The sequence below is a fragment of the Acipenser ruthenus genome, chromosome 16 (assembly GCF_902713425.1).
Source record: "Acipenser ruthenus chromosome 16, fAciRut3.2 maternal haplotype, whole genome shotgun sequence".
NCBI classification, from domain to species: Eukaryota; Metazoa; Chordata; class Actinopteri; order Acipenseriformes; family Acipenseridae; genus Acipenser; species Acipenser ruthenus.
In genome coordinates this window covers 7,987,600-8,010,458 of record NC_081204.1, presented here as the reverse complement: position 1 = coordinate 8,010,458, position 22,859 = coordinate 7,987,600, and the positions used below count along the sequence as shown (strand labels likewise).

General features: G+C 36.5%; 1 protein-coding gene across 2 annotated transcripts in view; it reads left to right on the top strand.

Annotated features, from left to right (window-relative positions):
- The first annotated feature begins 506 nt into the window (after positions 1–506).
- The window catches only part of LOC117411843 (contactin-3-like), a 49,688-nt gene continuing 27,335 nt past the window's right edge, over positions 507–22,859 (top strand). The window contains exons 1-3 of one of the 2 annotated variants that reach the window (XM_058988667.1): positions 507–949; positions 13,352–13,487; positions 19,222–19,348. In XM_058988667.1, the coding sequence (XP_058844650.1) occupies positions 13,433–13,487; positions 19,222–19,348 (182 nt within the window). In that variant the 5' untranslated portion in view covers positions 507–949; positions 13,352–13,432. The remainder of the gene's footprint in view (positions 950–13,351; positions 13,488–19,221; positions 19,349–22,859) is intronic. The other variant, XM_058988666.1, reaches the window with a different exon arrangement.

Here is a 22,859-nt window from a genome sequence, read left to right as displayed (position 1 = left end):
TATGTAGCACAGACTCAGTACTGATTATTGGTGGCTGTGGATTCCATATAAATAATACAAATGTTTGATTTAGAGTAAAAAGGACAGAATAGACTTATGTAGCACTGATTTTACAAGACGTTAGAAATTAAAATGTATTATTTGTTAATGTATTAACAAATTTGAGCTATTATATATATATATATATATATATATATATATATATATATATATACCAAAAAAAAAAATATTACAATAACTATCAGTAATATAGGAAACAATATTAACGCAGGCTGTTATTATATAATCTCAATTAGAATTTACCTTATGTTAACACATACTGGTGATTCTATTATTAAATGTGAGTGTTAAATTCTCTAGTGGTTGCACAGAAAAGGTGTTCTGTTTGACAGCCAGTGGTGCATTTTACCAATGCATATCTTTAACTTCAGCACTGTACAGTCATAACTGCGTCCACAACAGAAAGCCTGGAATCCTAGCAACAGGGAAAGCTACATTCACAGCCTGTAAATTTGAACACAAAGCCACTTCTCAGTTTTATAATATTGAGGCACCGTATAACATCTAGGTCTTTAGCTGACAGAGAAGGGAAGGTTTTTGTAAGCAGGAATCCAGTTAAGAACATCGGAAGCTCTTCTGGCTCTGTGATTCGTGTGCTAATTGTGTGTGTGCTTTAGGGAATACAGCAGAGGCAGTGTGCTTCCTGACTGTAGCCAGTGAAGAGACGCACACACACACACACACAGTGCTGCTTTGTGGATAGCGCTTAAGTGGTTAAGCAGGAGCCTCAGCTGAGAAAATGGTTTCATTGTCACTCAGCTGGACTGGCCACCCATAAGGACTAACACTGGCTAGTTAATGCTTCAAGTGGAAATGATGACCTGCTCAAAGATTGGAGCTCTTATCTAATGAAAAGGAAGAAACAGGATTTTTTTTTCAGCTCAGTTTGGTAAGTAATGAAAATCCTTTAAAGCTGTACTCAATAATGCTCTGCAAAAATAAATAAATAAATAAATAAATAAATAAATAAATAAATAAATAATGTATATAGGTTGCCTTAGACTTTAAATACAGATCTTAAAATGTTCACAAAAAAACACAGGTCTGTTTATATGTTTAATAATATCTGCTATATGATTGGCAGCACATTTAAAAAGTTAAATATGTTGAGTGCATACTGCACTATTTGCTGTGACCCCATTATATTACTGTTTTTTTCTTGATGTTGTTCTTTGTTTTAAATGAGAAATGTGTAGTACCAATTAACTAACCCCCTACCAGAACTCTTATCTTCATACAGCAGGATGCTTTTAAACTCCCATAGTCATTTTAATACAAATGTCAGTAGTGCCTGTCATATCAGAATATACCTTTGTAAAGTTTAATTAAAGTTCACGTAACAATAGAAAGGAAAATGATGAGATTACTTTCTATTGAACAAATTAAGAATACATATGTTAATGATCAAAATAATGGAATTAATTGGAGTACCCAAATATATATTGTCTTTGTAATGTGCCTTTGCTTTAAGAAACACATATCTCTGTCTCCATGACCATCTCCTGCATATAATACATGTTCTATGAGGAATGTATAATTCTGCCTTAGGCTGCTGTGATTTATCTATGTCTTTGGCTTATTTTGACCAATCTTGAGCCCAGTTCTGCAGCTATTTTGGTGGGTGTAGGCAATCAATAGAGATAGCCTCCTGTTTCCACAAACAGTTGCAGATACTGTACATCAATGCTTAATTGTGTTTAGAAATAGCAACAATGTTCGTTTGCATTATTTTTGTACAGGAAGAAACAAGTAGTTGGTGCCTGTTTATTTTTAAATCTGAACTGTTTTTGTAAAAAAGTTACAAGCTTTCTAATGGGAGTATTTCATGCATAAGCTTATTGTGTACCCCTGATACCACTGAATTTGACTCCAAAAGGTAGCATCTGAGGCTGAACTAGTCTAATGAAGTGGAATCTTGTTTCACTCAATAAAACATCAACAAACACATTATATATAGTTTTAAGGATAATATGACAGGTTATAATGAAAAAGAACTCCCTGCACTACACACACACACACACATAAAATAGAAAGTTTTTGAAATATTTGCTCATTATTCGGTTAGTAACAGACTCAGCAGAGAAGCTGAATTTCAGCGCAGGCAGCTTTATCATTTATCATCGCTCCTATATATTTTTTTTTCAATTTCAGTAAAGTAATAGTAAGCACAGCTGGGCCTGTTATGCTGAATGCTTTGGGAACTGAAAAAGCCATACTGTACTAACTCTCCAGAACATTCTCTGGTTTAATTTGAAAATTGAACCTGTAATATTATGGTTTAGTCTCTGAGGATGACAGGTAATTGTTTGTTTATTATAATGTAACTCTGCTAATATTGTATTCTTTCTAAGGGAGGGGCTGATGTAAGGATGTGTGCAAAGTGATTTGTGACTGCAAATAACCCGTAGTGGTAGCAGTAAAGTGGGACTTTAACGGCCACTAAAAATGCGGCTTATGATATGTATTCAAATGCACTTGGGCAATTGCTGACCCTCCAAAAACATTGCACCTCCTCTTACAAGGTGCAAACCATTGTAGAAGTGAGTAATTAAGAGCTGTATAAAAGCACACACCTTCAGAGACCTGTCATTGGCCTCAAGATGGCTGCTGTGGTACACTTCCTGATGAGGCGACGCTCGGCTCTCGTTGAGGACAGGCAGGAAAACCTTCATCGGAGGGCCACTTTGTTTGGGATGCCAGAGGATGCGGTGGCAAGAAGTTATCATCTCACTCCGCACGTCGTCCTAGACCGAACAGCTGAATTTCACCTTTTCATCACCTGGTTGACTGTCCTCCTGGTAACAACCGACAGCATTCACTTTCTCTATAGCGGACCATCTGGTCTCTTTGGTAGCATAACTGATGTTGGCTGATGCTTTTCCAAATAACTCAATTTCATGTTGAGTGACCTCAGCCGTAAGGACTCTCAGCTCCTCCTCAGAAAACTTTTCTTTTCTTTTCCATGCACGAAGAGGACTTTGCTGCCCTTCCTCTGCCATATTTTTTTTTTGTTTGATTTGATTTTCGTGCGCCACAAATCTCATACAGCACCTACTGCTCTCTGTACTCCTAACTCAACTCAACTCTAGGCTGTAAGTGCGACCGCTAAATAGCCCGATGCACAGGCGGTGCTCATTGCGACCCTCATTATCATGATTGCAGCTCATTATTTGTGTGTGTTGAGTAATTTGCATTGCTCTTCAGCTTACATAGGCCGCAGTGCAAAATAATTCCCTGGCCGCTAGGCAATTTGGATTTTGCAGCCACAATTGTTTGTACTACTCCTATCCTTACATCAGCCCCTAAATGCTGTGCACTATCCAGAGAGTGTGGTTAAGTTTCTTTATGTATTTTAGTCACTCTTATTTTGTTTTTAGTTTTATCCAGAGACCCCTACTGGGAGACACCAGCTTCCCTAACAGCTGGAGCCTGATAAGGCTCTGCAGTGAGATGAGTTATAATGGCAAAGCAGAGAGGTTCAGTTCGTTCCTTCCATTCAGGGACCAACTGCACTTGGAAAGCATTCAGCACAGGAGATTGTCTATTACTCATCTTATTCAAGATTAAGATTTTCTCTAAAGAGAAAACACATTTTCTGTAAATGTCCATATACAATATGTATTTGTGTACAAGATGAGACAATGGTTCAAAGTGTTCAAAAGCATAGTGGGTAACTTTACTGAAAAGGATATTATAATAATAGCTGACAAAAAAAGAGGTTTGGCTCTAAACACTGCCAAACGTATTAAAAGAATACATTTTGTGTATATTTATCAACAGTATTTGCACCCTCTGAACAACTAGAACTAAAGTTAATTTGGCTCTAAGCTCTCCCTCTTGATTGGAGTAAACAGAATTTAAATAGTATTGTAGCTTGTTTTTGCAGGAAGTGACGTAAAACACATGCAACACATTTTTCCCCAACATGGTGATTTGCAGAAAACATCTTTTCTGAAATTCACACTTGTAGGTGGACTTGCATAACTATTCTAGAGTTGAGGAAAAAACACTTGAGATTTAAAAAAATAAATAAATAACACAATTCCCGTTTGAAATTTAATTCACAGCCGCAGCTTTTTTTCTCAAGGATTAATAAATGCAATGCCAAACGTTTTGACTCTAAGTCTTTCTCAGTGTCTTCAAGAAAAAAGACTTCTAGTCAAAATGTTTGTCATTTAATGTACTGAATTTTTTATTTGTTTTTGTATTTCTAAATTTAGCACTATTGAGTGTTTAATAGTTACGGGTCTCCTAAAACTACAGAAAGATCAATCATTTTGATCAGTTTTTTTTTTTAACTTGGCATAGCATGTTAAATATTTAAGAAAGGTTTTAGCTCAGTTAAGATCTTCCAGATCTTCTTTATACAATGCCAAGAAAAGAAGTCCCAGGGCCAGGGATATAGAGATACCATAAACTCCAATCCCACTGGAAGTGTTGGTGTGAGGTCATGAAACTCCTACACTAAAAGGTTTATTGCAGCTTTCAAAATGACAAGGAACAAGAACAATTTGCTCTGTAAAAAAACAGCAATTTTTCTCAGCCTTACCACAAAAATAAAAGTTTCATTTAATAATTCACAGTAGATTTAGACAAAAAAGCAGGTAGGTTGTATATTTTCCCCTATTTTGAGTCTTAATGGGTTCCAGGGAGTAGGTTTGCACTGTAAAATGGAGCATAACTGCATAGCAGATGGCACATTGGAATAAATACACATTATTGTGGTTATGAGCATTTGTTTGGATTTCTGTATTTGTTCAATGGAAGCTAGCCTAGGGCAGAGCAGCACAGGAGGCCTGTGTCCTCTGGGAAGGTTCTTTTATCTTCTACCTATAGGGGCACATTCAGTGTTCTGCTACTGCCTTTTACTGACATTGTGCCTATCAGTAATATGCATGTATTGTAGCTTTATGTGTTATTGCCTGCTTCCATGGCAGCAGCACTTGAAATAGCAGGCAGCATGATCTCAATAATTGCTGTGACTTGGAATCCGAAATTGAACTAAGCGTGATGAATATTTCCATTTTACCTTGGCAGAGTGTACGTATGTATTCTAAAGAACTCTTGTCAGTTGATGAGATGCATTCTGCAGAAGCCGTTTCACACCATGGTTCACATTTTGCAACAGTACAAACTGCACCTGTCAATTTTAATCACAGTCTCATTAGGAATAAGCTGCCTTTCTTCCATTGTTTCTGGTAGGCGTGTGTATATGTCTTTGTAATATGGGATCAAAAGCTCTATGTCATTATCCTTGATGTTCTGTAGTTGCATAGCATGTTTCTCCAACACCATGAACAATGATATTCTATCGAAGTGATGTAAGCCTTTTTTCTTGATTGACTGGATTACTGTCCTATTGTGTCTTGTCAGCAGACCATTTCTTACAGCTGCATGCCAAAATTGAAATATTCGCTAATACGATTCACCTAGCAATACCTATCCCACTTTATTTAAGTTACAGAAGAATTGTTTTAGCCTTCTTTATCAAAATGATCATCCAGTTTTTTGTTCTGTTCGCACCAGTGCAGTTTTACTGCAAGGAGAAAAACGATATTATACAATATATGTTGCAAGGGATAACTTTGTCAAATGAACTACACAAACTTGATCCTGGCTTGTGTTATAACATTTTCTATATTGGGGTTATTCACAATGTACTGTATCTACTTACCGTGTTCATAACTTTAATCTCCTAACTTAATAACGTAATAAACAGTGGAACCTGCTGCATGCATGATTATATATATATATAGTACACTTCGCTTCTGGGTAATCAGTCTGCACTGGTATAAATGACTAACAGACACAACTGTCATGGAAGGGCAGTGGGGATTTGTCGAACAAATTGGTAGAACACTGTAGAGCTTTAACTATATCTAGAGACTTAAAACAACATCAACCTCTTCAGCTAAAACCAATGTCTTCCTCATTTTGTGAAGAGCTTATCATTGTGGTAGACATTTCTTTGGTTTATTTTCTACTTTTTAAAATACATTTTGTAGCACCCTATGCTTGACCTACTTGAAGTCATTAGTTTGTGAAAAAATACAAAAAAAAAGTCAGAACTGCAACTATCAACATTAAGACATAGACGGGGGGTTAGAAGCAGCAGTATAATCAGATCCACATTAGTCAACTGAGAAAAGCTGGATTGGAAACCCTGTGGCAAAATGTCTTTGGAAGGAATATTATGTTTATGCAGGAATTCTATGAACTGCGCACTTGAGTGGTAAACGCTTTCACAAATACAGACCATAATGTAGGATGCCTCTGTAAAACCATTGCCATTCAACCTACTGAACAAACAAAGCATGCAGTAAGAAATACACTTCCAATTTAACTCTGCAATTAGTATACATAATGTATTAAATGTTTAGGTGCAGGTAGTATATATCATTATTACCGCTATGGTAGGGCCAAAACAATAGACTACATAGAGCATTTCTCATAGGCCAGTAAATACAGGGGTCTAGTCCATCGTTGAAATCATTAACAGAAGAAGAGGTTGTGAAAACCAACATCAAAGGTGTTTTAGATTGTTATGTCCAGTCACTTTGGGTGCATGTGCGTTTGTTCTGCAACCATAGCGTGTCTGTTTAGGGCATGGCAGTATGTTCAATTGGTTTTCCTCTTTATTATTCCTTCCACCTACGTCTTCCATTTACGCAGATGCAAGGTTAAAGTCTGCAGTAAAAGCTGTCAGAAGGCGGCTAGGAAACATAACACAAAAGCAGACAGAACCTCTGTCTCACTTTTACTTAATTGTATGCCAAGTCCCCTTACCCCATCACATAATGTTCTAAAAGGTCAAACTTTAACAGCAGTAATCAACATTTTGTCTTAAACTGTGGATGTCTGTGACTGTTAGGAAGTTAAAGGTGTTCAATCCTGTATGTATATTTTATTAATTGGTCTTTGGCGTCAGAACTTGAGTTTATGTTCCAAATGTGCATTTCATGACTGACTGATTGCAATTACTGCAAGGCAAAATTATAAGTGAAATCCAGTAAGCTGTAATCATTTGAAAGATGAATACCATGGCAAAGACAGGTACTGGAATATCATAGGCAATTTGACGTCAGGAAAACTGAATAATTACAGTTCCTCAAAATATTGATGACAATGACTCACATACATTGACATTTAATATATTCTTTAAGTCAAACAAGCTGTGTCTATGACCAACAGGGTTTGCTATTTGTTACATGACAGAATTGTGGACCCGCAATTATGTGGTAACCACTTTGAAAAATGTCAATGACACGAATCTACATTGCTGTTGTCTGTCATTTTTTCATCTTTGTAGGGGAACATGCTCTAGTGTAAATCCAGTTTAAATCATGAATTATGTTTTAATGCATTTTATATTACATATTATATATATATATATATATTATATATATACACACACACACACACATACATACACACACACTACTGTGCAAAGGTCTTAGACATGTTGCATTTTTCTACTCTGTTGCATGATGAGCATCAACAGTTTACTCAAAGCCTCCTCTAGTGTTTTTTACTATTATAACAATATATATATATATATATATATATATATATATATATATATATATATATATATATATATATATATATATATATAATTTGGGGTAATTTAAAAAAAACTGTATTTCATTATTTTTTTGTTACTTGGTAGGCTACTGCAGAACGTACCATTTTGTAGTGTTTTGCTCCTTTGATGTGATCCAGAATGCAATATGCTTAACTGGTATGTTTTCCACTTGTTTTTGTTTGTACGTAGCTTAGAGCTGTATACACATTGACATTTGCTTCAAGAAATGGTAACAAAACATTGCCAGGGTGGGTTTACTGAAGTTTGTATTAATACCAGTGAGGTTTTTCCCTGGATTTGTTTTCTCTGAAGCAATTCCTTTCCTTCATTCTTGATGTAGGGTTTTGCTTGACACCACCTTGATGGGTTAAATGAGCCTGTTCTACTACTGTACAGTATGGAAACCTGATCGCATACTGTAGGGCTATAGAGAACAGAGAAATACTGGCAAGATAGGTCTTAAAGTAGCTCTGTACTTCTTGATTAAGTCAAATCAATTCAGAAAATAATGTCGAGTAATGACTGTGACAAAGCAGGTTTATGGGCTTATTAGTTAATTAAAACAGAGCACATAGTTGTAATTCAAACAGCATGAATATATTGATCAGGTTTCATGAAAATATTATTTACAGGTTTTGAAGTAAGTGGCCTAATCAGTGCTTTATCATTTTGTACTGATTTCTACAACATTACAGATCTGGTTCCCTCTTGTTTGTGCCATGTTGCTTCAGGTCAATCAAGTAATTCAAACACAACACTATGGTTAAACTGTTGCATCCTGGTACCTTTGCTGTAGTTTACATGGTCTGATTCCAGCTATATCATTGCAGTGAGTTTGAACTACAACACATCAAGTGATTAGGTACAAAAAAGCAGCATGTATAGCTTTGACTTTGACATAGGTGTGCATACGGAATATAAGAAACTAAAAGATATTTAACTGAAGAAGGGGGGCTAGCTAATAAGAGGGAAGATGTTAAGGTACATTTTTTCAGTAATTTAGTTCAATTACAAACTTGTCAGTTATTTTATGTTAATAATAATAATACTATTTTTCAAAAAAAAGTCAATAGTTCTGTAAATTTCCCATAGTAGCATGTTATGGTAACAGTGTTTAATAAAATGTACATAACCGTGTCTGGTATTGTAAAAAAATATACTTTGAAAACCATCTAGTAATAAAACAATTATCAGAATGTGCGACTAGTTGCTATTGCGAGCATACATCTGCAGTGAAGCAGCAGATTAAGAGGATTATCTTAGAATATAAACTACTGAATTGAACAGAACACAATACTTTTAATGATTGGGTAACACAAATAACAGCCGCCTCCAATAAAAAGTGAATTTAACCACAGAATGATGCAGTGGTGTTTTACAGAGCGCATCTAATTGAGTGGCACATTATTATAAGGCAGTTTGGTTCAGATTCAGAATCTGTAGCAATTCTGGAAATTGAAGCAAACTGAGGTCATCCTAATTTTAGTTTTGTGAGTCTGTGAGCGTGATCAGCGCTCCAGGTAAGTTTTGGGGTCTGGGAGTACCCTCTAATTTTAACAGAGAGTAAAATGTATTTTCAGGGGGTAAAATGCAACATTACCTTGAAGTCATGAGTAATCTCGATAAATACTGCACAAACTTTAATGGTACTGGGGTTGGCATTAAAAAAGAGCCTTCCATTTTAACTGCAATGTTACTTTGATCTACTGTACAACTAGGGTTACCATGTGGCTCCAGATTAACCGGACGCTGCGAGACAGAACGGGATTTCAAACTTGCCCCTAAATTGAAATAAATGAAGGTGTAAATGAACCATCCTTAGCTACAATTAATAATGGTGCTTAAATACCCGCATGCGCATCAAATAATTGTATTATACTAAGAATGAATTGCAGCCAGTCGCTATTTTTTTCTGTTTGTTAAAATTCAATCAGCCATATTATTCTGCAAATACAATCGCATCATCATCTCGTTGCTTTATCGATAAATTAGCTATTCGTTCATTAAGATCTGATCGAAGCAGCTGATCAGTGTGAATTGTTTGCTGCGCCCAAGCAATTCCACCACAGCAGAATTAATCTCAGCAAAGGTGGAGCTCATTTATACGTGAATTACTTTCAATTTAGGGGGAATTTTGAAATCCCGGTCTGTCTCAAAGCGTCCGGTTAATCTGGAGCCATATGGTAACACTAGTACAACCCAGGGTTTTCAATTAGTTTTAAGGTATGTGACACTTATAAGGTAGTAAGGGGCACCAATCGCATCGTAGCGCCGATGGGGGAAGAGTGTCACATTTGAAAAAAAAGAAATTAACATGGTGCACTCTGGCGCTATTACGGATAGTTTAAGCATGTGCTAGACTAGTAGTGATCTGCTTCTAGTGTCTGACAAAGTACTCCATTAGTGCATCAAAGGTTTTACATCAGCACTGCTCACTGCAAGGCAAGATCAACAAGAAAAATGGACTCTGCACCTTTAATTCTGTACAACTGTAAATATGGGAAACAGCACGCTGCAACTCCGGTGCGCAGCATCATTCAAGTCCTGATCTGAGAGCACGTAACACAGACAGCTCTTATGATTACATGTTACCGTTTATTTTTCAGTAAAAACAAGTTTAAATTGCAGCCCGTTCTGCTATTTTCGATATTAAATACACCACAGCAAGCACATTGTCATATTTTATTTCACTGTTTTTCATCAGCACAATCTGATATCTAAATTTAGTTAATGTCAGTTTATTTTACTACAGATACGTAGGTAACGCTTTATATTGCGTGGCATAAATTAATATCAAATACATATGCAACATATGCAAAATACATATGCTAATTAATATTTAATACATATGCAATAGCTGGTTTCTTGCTAAATGTTAACCAAATGTCGATTGAAAATGTAATTTGCATATCACGTCCATTTATATTACGTTTGTTACCCCAGAAAATATGTAATAATTCCCATTGTTTACATGTTTGTAATTGAAAATACAGTTAATCCGATTTAAATGTTAATGTAAAGTAACAAGGAATAATTGAACGTACATTTAATATCAATTGCATATCAATTTAACATCAATTTATGCCAAGCAATATAAAGCGTTACATATACAGTACACTTCCTAATTAAGTCCCAAGTATTTCTGTGCGTTCTGACGGTAAACAATGTAACCGAATTATACCTGGGATAGTTGCGGCTGCTAAAGAAGATGCAACAGACGAAAAGAATCTGTTCCTGGGACTCAAAACATTATTTAAGCAGTTTGACTGGCGAAAGATAACGTAGGTTTATTTGAGTTAACACACATAAAAAAAACAACAACTAATAATTAGCTTGGTACGGTAACCGTTTCACTTCCTTTTGTGTTTATTCAGATTTTATGCTGCATTACAGGCCTTCATTAAACTTATTTTCTTTATGTGAAGTTTTCAGGGCATTTTGTTAATGCACATGTGTAACACGTAAACCCCAAGTGTATTTTTATTTGTCGCTGTTCTTGTTCTAAAATTCTTGAATGCAACTGTTCATTTTAAGGAATTGTTTTACACAACAGTACTCACACACGTTTAGTTATCATTACAACTGCTGAAAGAAACTTGGGTTACCGTATTCTGCAGGTGTTAATATACTGCTCCTCTCTGCACTGAAGCATTTGTGTATCAGCTGACAAGTTCATCTGATATTCACATCATGCCTTTCTTCTTAAAGGCGTACAGCCTCTATGAACCCCCAATAATCTATAACAACATAAGCACCTTGGTACATATTTTTACACTATCAGTGATAGTATCACAAGAAAATGAATACGATTTTGTTTTGTTTTTGGTGCATATGTATGTATAGATATTATGTACAATATACTATATACGTGTGTGTTCTACAAAGTTCATTATCGGCTCAGCGCATTTGTTTTTTTCCAGGTATACTGACTGCAAATTAATTACGTTACTTATATTTTAACATTAAGTTCTTAAACTCAATGAACATGTTAAAACGTCAGTATAAAGCTATACAGATAAACAGAATAAGGTAATGTATTAATAAGTTAGAAAACAGAGTGTTTAATATTGTAGGCAACTTTTTTTTAGCGGTTGCCTCTGACGATGGTTCCACTTGAATTTGTAGCTGGACTGAGGTGTTTACTTTGACCTGTGTAGCTTCAAATGTTCTTATTCTTACTGTGATTGGCTGCAAAGACAGCCGGGCTACATCTAGATTGGATCATGCTGTTGGGTTGTTTTTTATGCAGCTTATCTGGACCGCTGCATCTTGATGGTAATATAAGTGAGGGGCAAGTTGGCAGTGCAGGCTAATTCATTAACTGCTTATGCATTGCACCTCCTGAGTCCTGCATTTCCAGCTCAGGTTACAAGTGAATTGAATTTGGAGGTCTCAATCTAGTTCCAGTGGACATTAGTCTACATCACTAAAATCCTTACATGTTCTTCACAATTGGCAGTTGTTTGAGAGAAGCACTGAATGCCCAATCCACTCAATGTCAAACTGCTGGAATGTTACTGTTAACACTTGAAAGAAATACTGGTGATATTAAAATGTAATTGCACTATAATATATATTGACATTATTATTCCTAGTAAGACTGAAAAATGAAGTGTTACCAGCATCTGTATAACGAGCTGTTTTATTTTCACTTGGCAAATTTATTTTCATGGTAAACTTGCTCCGTAATTTTACATTTGACCATGCTTTCTACTTGCAAATGACATGCATATCTTTCAATATACCATTTTGACTATGTTTTTACCAATGTGTTGTCATACTTTTCTCCTGGAGCATCTACACATTTACAACACTAAGGGAGCAGGCTGACACCTTTTAAGCCTTGGGTTGATGTTCCGGTGTACGGTACAGGGGGTAGCATCCTCTCTGTAGAAAGGAATTCTGGCTTGGAGCTCACATTAAGAGCCCAGTTTATGGATAGAAGCATTGCCGGCATGGATTCTCCCAAAGCAGGTGTAGTCGTTTAAATACCAATGCGTTCAGTTGGTGTGGAAGTGCTCAGATGTTACTGGAGCATTTCTCACTGGACGAAACAACAACCTGCTTCTGCTTGCTTTACTAGTGTTGGACTTTAATCTGTAGTAAACTTGTGTGGGCTCACTTTTAGACAAGACTAAATTAGCAAGTTAATACAATTTGTACAATGTCTACGTGTGCTGTTCAACTGAAAATCTGCTTATGTGTTTAAGTTATTGTATCTTATGTTGCATTGTGGCATGACATTAAAACCCAATGGTCATCTCATGTATGTACTGTACATGGGATTTCAGAGCCTCAAATCTTGCAAGGAAACAAACCTTAAGTAAAAAGCAGAAAATTCACTACACATGTTCTAAACACTGGCCCTTAGGTGGACTTACTGTACTTTCCTTCAATTATATATATATAAAAAATATTCCACCTGTCTTATACGAGAACTGTAGAAGATAATAGCATTTTCTTATCAATATTTTAAATGAATAATGGATTGTTCCTTTTTCTGCTGACAATTTCGATAAACATTGTCCGATTGATCAAAAGATAATTACTTTTGGAGCCCTAATTCAAATTTCTATTCTTAGTTCAGATGCATAATTTGTTATTCATCTCTTGATACATTTTTTGTTTTTTGTTTTTTATATCAATGTAAAGATTTTTCTGTAACAAAGTCTTATTTCAATTCTCTCTATAATTACTTTTCTTCAGATTAAAGGTCTTACATTGAAGAGAAAGTATTCTATTCACAAGTGATTGGACGAGAGCCGTCTTTGCCCTTGGCAGCTGAAGATGATGTTGCCATGGAAACCACTTTTCTTGCTATCATTTATTGGCTGCCTTGCAGGTAAAATGTCTTACTTTTTCCTTTTATTTTAAAACATTCCTTTTTTTCTCAATAAAGAGATACAATCTGAGAACAACCTGTAAAGGCATTGTCCTTAAATCTTCATTTTAAAGAAATATTAATCTTTAAATAATGTGCACTTCTTAAAATATTTTTTCTAATATGTATTAGCCTATTATTGTTTTAATTGGAACTCAGGACTGCAGAATTCCATGGCATTTTAAAACAATAAAACCATACATTATATGTAAAGTCTGTTGATATTCTAGCACATTTACAACTCACATTGTGTTACTTTTCTCAGCTAGTTTGGATAAGTCATTCACATCCAACATCATTCTAATGTAATGCATAGAGGGAGAGTTTTTGTAAGCTTTAAAGATGTGTGCAACATTTTCCCATTTGAGAAACAAATACCAGAAATGTTTTTTTGATTATCTTTCATTTTTAAACACTAGGGACCAATGTCATAACAGTGTAGATATTTGATTTACCTTGCATGTCTCCTACAAGGTCCTGTGCTGACAATACTATTGCAATTATGACAACTTGTTTTCCACCACTAGGACTTTATTATGATGATCAAACCCATCAAAATTCAATAATACAGCAGATAATAGTGATAGTTACATCAGGATATGATTACATAGTGATAGTTACATCAGGATGTGATTAAATACAAAGTACTACAGGTTAAACACTTGGCAGATTACAGTATTCTGAAGTACAGGATTAAATGCAGTAAAATAGGGGGCAGATAAGAGCAAAATAAAGCACATTTACATGAAGGGTGATAGTGTCCCAGGATACAAACAGAGGAGTTCTACAGGTGCTGTTTGAAGAGGTGAGTCTTAAGGAGGCGCCGGAATGTGGTCAGGGACTGGGCAGTCCTGACATCTGTAGGAAGGTCATTCCACCACTGCGGAGCAAGGGTGGAGAAGGAGCGGGCTCTGGAGGCGGGGGAGCGTAGCGGAGGTAGAGCTAGTCTTCTAGTGCAGGCGGAGCGGAGAGGTCGAGTGGGGGTGTAGGGAGAGATGAGGGTCTGGAGGTAGCTGGGTGCAGTCTGGTCAAGGCATCTGTAGGCTAGTACAAGAGTCTTGAACTGGATGCGAGCGGTGATCGGGAGCCAGTGGAGCGAGCGGAGTAGTGGAGTAGCGTGGGATCAACTGCAAGTTAATTCCTAAAGGGAATTTGTATAAAGTTTTTTTTAAAAATAATGCTGGTTATATTCTGGTCATGACAACCCCAGGGAAACCAGACCAGAATTGAGATCACAGTAGACTTTCTCCTGGGAGGTTACTTGTCTGACAGGCTAAACGCTGGGCGAGAACCTACAACCCTACGTGCCACAAGATAATGTCTTACCACTGCGCCTGTCTGTATTCGTAGTTTTAGAGCTTTTTTGTTGTTTTTTTTAAAACAATTATTTGTATTCATTTTCCATTTTTCTCCCAATTTTGGAATGTCCAATTATTATTCAACCTGGCTCACCGCTGCAACCCCCAAACTACCTCAGGAGTGAGCAAGACGAGCACTCGGGTCCTCCGAAACGAGTGGTGTCAGCCATCCGCTTTTTTCACTCTGCAAGCCCTCTGTGCAGCCATATCCAGAACTTACATCGTCGGAGGACCACGCAGTTCTGAATTGCGCACAGGCCAGCCTGCAGGCGCCCGACCAGCAACAGGGGTCGCTAGTGTGCCGTGAGCCAAGGACTCCCCAGCCGATCTAACCACTACCCCGCCCGGGCAGCGCTTGGCCAATTGTGTGCTGCCCCCTGGGAACTCCCATCCACGATCGGCAGTGGTTTGGATTTAAACCGGCGATCTCACCGACAGGGAATCCATGAAGGCAGTGTATTACACAACACTGCCCGTTACCCCTGCTTGCACGTACCTTTTTATACTTTACCTTAACTTCCTAATAATTTGATATATTTTAAACATATTTATCTTAAAATTAAACAATATATTAACCTGTGTGTATTTTACACCAAAAGTATTCAAAATCTTTCCAATTTTGTAACGGTACATTTAGACATTTTAAATCAAGTCAAATAAATGCATTCATTTTACATTTTAACAATGTTAACACACAAATGAGTTAATCACTTTACATATTCTTGTCAATACCATGCTTATTTTAGCCCTAATGAGCACTTTGATGTAAGAGGTAGGTTAACCTGCTTAGCAAGCAGCAAATTACAGAATCAATATGGAGATAATGAACTATTAACGTGTCAGCGCATTAACCATGCATGTTACAGTTCCATGCTACTTTGAATGTCTTATTGATCAACTGTGATGCAATGACCTTGGCTATCAGAAATACCCTTGTGCACAGTAAATTTTACACATTATATATAAAGCAAAATACATTTAGGTGCAGCTTTATCAAATGTGTACATTTGTTTGGAGAAAGGAAAAGTAAGCAGTTTATCTAAACTAGTAACAAACAACAAAATCACACTTTTTGGGTCCCTACATTAACCCTCAGAGTGGCTTGTTATTAGTGTAGCAGTTGTATTTTCCTTGCACTAAAATAGGTGAAAGGATTGTGAATACAAAAAAAAAATGCAGTATGCCCCATTGGTCAGATATTGTTATTTAGTGTGTACAAAAGTGGCATTAACTTCAACTGAGTTATAAATGCATCGGCGTCTGCATCTTGTTTATTTAGGCCACTGAGATCTTCAGTTTTTTTTTTTCGTATTAATTGTTACTCAAACACTAGTACAGTAGAAAATAAATGGAATGATTTAGATTACTATTGTTATCTGTCTTTCTACTTAATATTTGGGAGATGCAATGCTGTTTGTGAAGCAACTAGTGGGCATTGATATGCAGGTTAAGAGCCACTGGATTGTGTGGGATCCCACATAACATGTTTTAAATTTAAAGATGCAGTGGAAGAATTAGGTATAACATAAGTAATAGGAATTCCAAGCATCAGCTTTCAATTCAGTGAGCACTGTATTGTGTATGAAAGTGCAGTCTGGTCCCAGGCAATAAGCAATGACCGAGACTGTATTAGTGTTGACAGCCTGAGCCTGCCAGATTTCCCTCTCGCCTCACACCCACCTGGGGTGTGCAGTAATTTAAATAGGATAACCATGTCTAGATTCACCATTATATCTGGGGAACAAGGCTCCTGAAATTGGGCCCAAGATACTGCAGTGCATCACTGAAAAATGGACGTTGTTGAAGATATTGAAATATGCCTATAGGGCTAACTGTATATTCATGTAATATAAATATTTTACTAGTAACTGTTATGGAAAATAAGCACTTTCCTTGCATAAACCAAGCAACAAACACAAGATAGTGATATTCTTGTCAACCTGCTATTAAGGTCTTTTAGTATTGTATGTAGTCTTTTATGGTTTGCAGAGATGATTGTTTGTCCCTGCATGATTAATATACTGTATGTATACACAAGCAATTGAAATACAGCTTTCAAAGCAATAATAATCACAGGCACAGAATTGCGGTACACCATTAACCATATAAATGATTTGACAGGGACATAATTATAAAATGATACACATTTGTGTTTAGTGATACATAATTTGTTTTGGAACTAATTTTAGTTTTCTTTGCAAGGCTTCTTTTTTCGAAAGAGATAAGTGCCATGAGTATTATGTGCCATGACAGTTATCTTCCTCTGTTGGTAAAGATTACATTTAAATGTGTTCGCAGTTTGGAAATAACAGGATGAAACAGCAACCGGTTTCTCCTATGAACTGTTATTTTCACAACTACAAAAACATTCTTTGAACATTCAACATGTTAAACTGTGAAAACCTGTTCTAATCTCTATATGACAGCATGCTTATGTAAGATATCAACATATAGGGTTACATTCTCAAAGCTATTTACTTAAATTTGTCATTCGCACAAATTCTTCAGAAAGGAGAAACACACCCAATAAAGTTACCAAACCAAAAATACACAACTAAGACGTTTAATGCTGTGGCTTCAATGGAGTATTAAGTTGTTTCTTATTACATTTAAGGTGTTTTTTCCATTAACAATTTGGTGTAAATGCTATAGCTTTGAGAAGCCCATAATGATTTATATAAATCTTTTAAGGTCCTTTTCCTTCTTATGACGTTATCTCCATTCTTTTTATTCTTAGCATTAAACTGCTGTTCTCATTTAAGTTTTAAATGTCACTCTTTGAATATTTAAAAGTAGACCGTTTTTAGATGTATTAGTTTATCAAAGAGAACTCATTAAGGCCTCCTTAATTGTGCCTCGAAGGGGATTTCAGGAAACAGGAGAACCAAAGTGGCGAGGGCAGGGAAATTAATAAATAAAACACACAGAACAAAACCTTTCTAAAAACACATTAATAAAACCAATGCATGGACCACCATTTTGTGGCAGCTATGTCTAATGAAGATAGATTTTGACATAATGACAAAACTGCTTAATGGTCCACACATATGTTCTTACATATTGTAGAAAGAACATAGGGAAACTAGTTTTTTCATTTAAACTGTAGACATGTAACTGGTAATTACATTTCTCAGTCTATGAAAACAGATTAATTATATGTGTTTCTAAATATATCTGTATTAAAGTGTTTGTTGTGCAGTAATAGATTTTTTTATATGGTTAATTAACAAATCTAAAACTATAACCACTAAAATAGTGTTCTGTGGTGATTACGTGTAACTTGTAAAACACGTATGTCAGTAACATACATCCTCCACCACAGCTGTAAATTATAAATCAGTATAATAAAAAAGTTGAAGGACATAACAGTAACTATATATCAATGGTATATAAAGCATAGTTATTCAGCCATATGCATACATGTAGGTGTGACATACAGATGGACGAATCCACAGAAAGACTCCACATATATCTCCAGAATCTGATACTCTCAATAACTATGGGAAAATAAAAACACTGTTAAAAAATCATTACAAAATGTATTTTGTATGCTGCTGAAACCAAAAAGTTTCATAGGTTTCATAGGTATTTTGCTCTAGAAATGTTGGTGACCTGTTGCAATACGAAGTATGTATTGTTTGTGGAAAAATGCCAAAAATGTTTGCAGTTTTTTTTTTCATACGTGAAAAATGCATAATAAAACGATTGCAAATATTTATGGCCTTTACAGTATATATCAAGATTGCAATGGATTGTATGTTTACAAGTTAATTGCAGTCTTTTTTGTTTTGTTTTGTTAATTTGCTGTCCGAGTTCAATTTTATTGAAATTCTATAGAAATGATTTCCAAGAGAAGTGTATACTGCAAGTTGCAAACAGTTTCTATTCACTTTGAGCTTCATGTGTGAGTAAAAAGAAGAAATGAAAGTACAAATAGCTCCAAGACAACTTTGGGTTGAGTGTAAACAGTGGAAGAGTATGAAATTGGGACAAATACATGTAGTGTAGTATTACTGTAGTTTACTGTACTGAAACCATTAAAACAAATAGTATCAACAATTTGTACATTTGAACCATCAGTTACAATGCTATAAACTGTATCCAAACTAAACCTTGCCATTTCATGCGGTTGATTTCTTTTGGGCCACTCAAGACTAAAGTACTGTAGGTCTTAAAAGCTTGAATCTTGTGCTGTTAAAATTCACCATGTGTAATGAATACCTAGTGACTTAAATCCCAGTGGAACGTCAGTAACCTCATATCAAGCATCCCAATCAGTTAGCTATTAAAGTTTCCAAAGAATTCCATCACAGACTGATTGTTTTTTATTTACACAGAGAGCAGTGTACCCCATGGACCGGTTTGGGCTACAGAACCAAGCAATCTTATTCTCCCGATTGATTCTGAATCACAGGAGGCAACACTGAATTGTGAAGCGATGGGGGATCCTCCTCCGCAATACAGGTATTTTATTATACCGCTTTACGAAAACCAATGGAATTTTAATCAACTTTAGCTATTTATTTTAAATCTACTTGAAATAAGAAAGTACCATGCCCTCAGCAAATCTTAAATTAGATTTTGTAGCTTGTCTGAAAAGCCATGCTCAGAAAACTGGCTGCATAATCAACAAAGCTCTTGAGAGACTAATGACTTATAGGTTTTGGGTGATTAACATTATGCTTGTTGATGTACTGTAGCTGGAGCAGAGTGTGGTTTCTGGTATTGTAGTATAGAGAAACTGAAAAGACAAAAAACACACATTTTCCATTGGTTAGAATACATCATATCATGTACTTCCAATATTCAGAGACAGGTATAAAATAGAAACAATAAAGCCATTAATTAAGCGTGTTCAGTGACTTTTGTAAGTGGGTTTTAAAAACATGTTCTGGTATTTCTTAAACTGATTTTTGTTGACTCAACTACAAGCAGTCGTGAGAAAGTCGTATCATGGTTACTTAAACTCCATGATATTCCATCAAGATTACTTTGGAAATGATTTGTTGCATATGGATTTCAATGTATACCTGTCTCTCATGTGACACTTTGCCAAGGGTAACTAAATTAAACTAAAACTACATAACTAAATTAAACATCTCAAACCTGCTGGGTGCAGAGTTTGACCTGTGGGTTCTGGACAACCTGGGATTGAGTAAGACACACAGCTATTATTTGTGTTACTATTTGGACTTAATACACTTCCAATTGCTGAATCAGCCAGCACCCGAGGCACAGCCTGACTGAAAATAAAGGTTAGCGAAAGAGATTGTATTGCTTAGCTTTGTCAGCATCATGTAAATGTAATGCAAGCATTTGAAGTAATAACCTTGCGGGTGACATACTGTTAAATACTATACATTTCCTATAATGCTTCCAACAACATACTCTTAAAGAAACAGTGGAGACATTTTAAGAGGAATGTTAATCATGTTATCTTATGTCAGCCCCACCTCCCCAAGTCTCAACTTTCTGGCTTACTAATTCTGACATGAGTGTAGTCATTTCCTCAGCAAACCCATTAACAAAAATATGTTTATCCATTTACTTTTAAAGTAAATAGATTACACTATGTAACACAATTTTTGTTCCTGGGTAGTAAGTGTTATTTCCTAATTGCTTATGCCTCAAAAGTATAGAAAATGGCTATTATTCCCCACAAACTTTGCTTTTGTGACCAGGACAGTGATATTTTGAAATCAGCAGGTCTCGACTGCATGTCCATCAGCATAAATATATCTGGTGGGGATCGTTCTGGGTGAATGCAACGCCATGCTACACAGAGGGGCGTCCGCTCTGCAGGAACTACAGCTACGTAACCCTTAAACTGCAACATGGTACTTGTGAAGTCAATGCCCAGCCAAGGCCATATGAAGAAGCAGGAGTCGTTGTAAGGATACCGACTCATAAGTAGGTTAGTTTAGGGGATGTTGATCCCAAGCAATATATAGCAAGGGTTACGTAGTGCAGCAGGTTCCTGGAGCGGGACACCTCGTTTCGTAAGGCTAGCGCTCGCCCTTTGTGGCACCTTTTATTTGTAGTTTTTGTACTGTTGTTTTATTTTGCCTTTGTACAGTTTCCTGTATGTGTCCTCTGTGCACTACCATCGTTGTTGTTTCTTTTGTTTACTTTCTGTTCTGTGTGTGAATAAATCCTGTGTACCTGAGCAGCGTTTCAACTCCAACTCCCATGTCTCTCTGTCTTGCATATCAGCGGTTACCCACACACGTGACACGAGTACCCTGTGACAATATGTAACCAGGAAACCTAATTCCTCACCTGGGACACTACTTGCATATTCAAATGGGGCAGGGCATTATTGAATTTCATTTTAATTACCCTAACAATGATTCTAAAAGGACTGACAGACGTTGCTAATATAGGATAATCGAAACGTTTTGGCGATTTTATATGTCTGAAATTCTCCAATGACTGTCCTGGAAATTGCTCGATTTGTAGCTAGTCGCTGTTGACAAAAATTGTTGCCAAGTCAGCAAAGCATTTACTAAATTAGCAACACTGGCTCGAGGCAACTGCAGCACCATGCTACACAGAGGGGCGCTTTGTTGACATCAAGGAGGAGAGTGTCCGCTCTGCAGGATGAACTACAATGGAACCCTTCAACTGCAAGACGGTGCCTGTGAAGGCTCAGCTCAGCCAGGACCATCGCAACGACCCAGAGTCACTGGGAGGCCGGGACTTCGGGAGCAACAGCAGTAGGCTAGTTTAAGGGATATTGATCCCAAACACTATAGAGAGGGTTTCGTAGTGTAATAGGTTCCTGGAGCGGGACGTCTCTTTTAATGAGGCTAGCGCTCACCTTGTGTGGCAAACATTTATTTTTATCTTTGTTTTGTTTTGTTTTCTTTATTAAATCTGACACTAGGGCTACCATAGCTGGTACCCTAGTGGCAGCACTTGTGTTATATTAAATCTGCACGCCTGTGCGGCGTGTCAACACCCAATGCTCTGGTGGACTCATTATTATTCAGTGACGACCCACACACGTAACACTTCAATTCTTCATAAAACCGCAGGCTGTAACATGTCTTTATTACTGTACAGTACCTCTTGCATTCTTGCTGAAACATAGATGTGGAAATGATTTGGTTTCTGCTAGTTATTTAATAGGATCTTTGTCATCATCAACAGGGCTGCTGCAGTTCCACTGATAGAGCTATTAGAGTAGTGCTGGGGAGTCACCAGGGAGTGGGCAGGTGTAATAAAGGCGAAAGGCTTGCGGCAAAAAATGGTGTGGCAGCATTGCTGTCTGACTCATTTTGATTAAGGGACCTCATACAAAATTGATAGAAACAAGAAGTTCAAGTAAAGTTCATCTGTGCTAAGCAGAATTCACTTGGCTACCAAAAGCTATGAAAAGAAAAAGAGTATTTAGCCTGTATTCATTTTCAGACTAAATGGGTTAAGACTAGGGGTGTGCCAAAACTTTTCCGAATAATTACCTTTAATAAATCTATAGTTGTTAGGCATTAATTAACTGGAATAAATTGTGTTAATGGCACAACAGTACAGTCCAGTCCCTCGGTTTCTTTGGTTCATACAATTAATCAGTATCAATCAATAACAATCTCACAGTGTAATTTAATATCGAACCTGTTGTGATCAGACTAACTAAAACTCATTTATATTTTATGAGCGATTATTTGTCTTACCTATCTTGTAGCATTTTGATATGAAATTTATTTTTTCAATTTCCTTAGTACGAGTAAAAGCGTCAATGCCTCAGATGAGAGGAAAATTGACTCGATGCGGAAGTTATTTGTCATTTATTGGTATTCAAATACTTCTTAAAGGTAATTGCTCAGAAAATATGAGTATCAGCACACCCCTAATTAAGACATAAACATGCAAATAAGACAGTTAACACCATGCGAAAGGGGCCTGCAATTAATCATCCTTACAAGTTGTCAGCATATCTGCTGCTGTTTTAAATCATGAATTTAGCAGCTGTGTT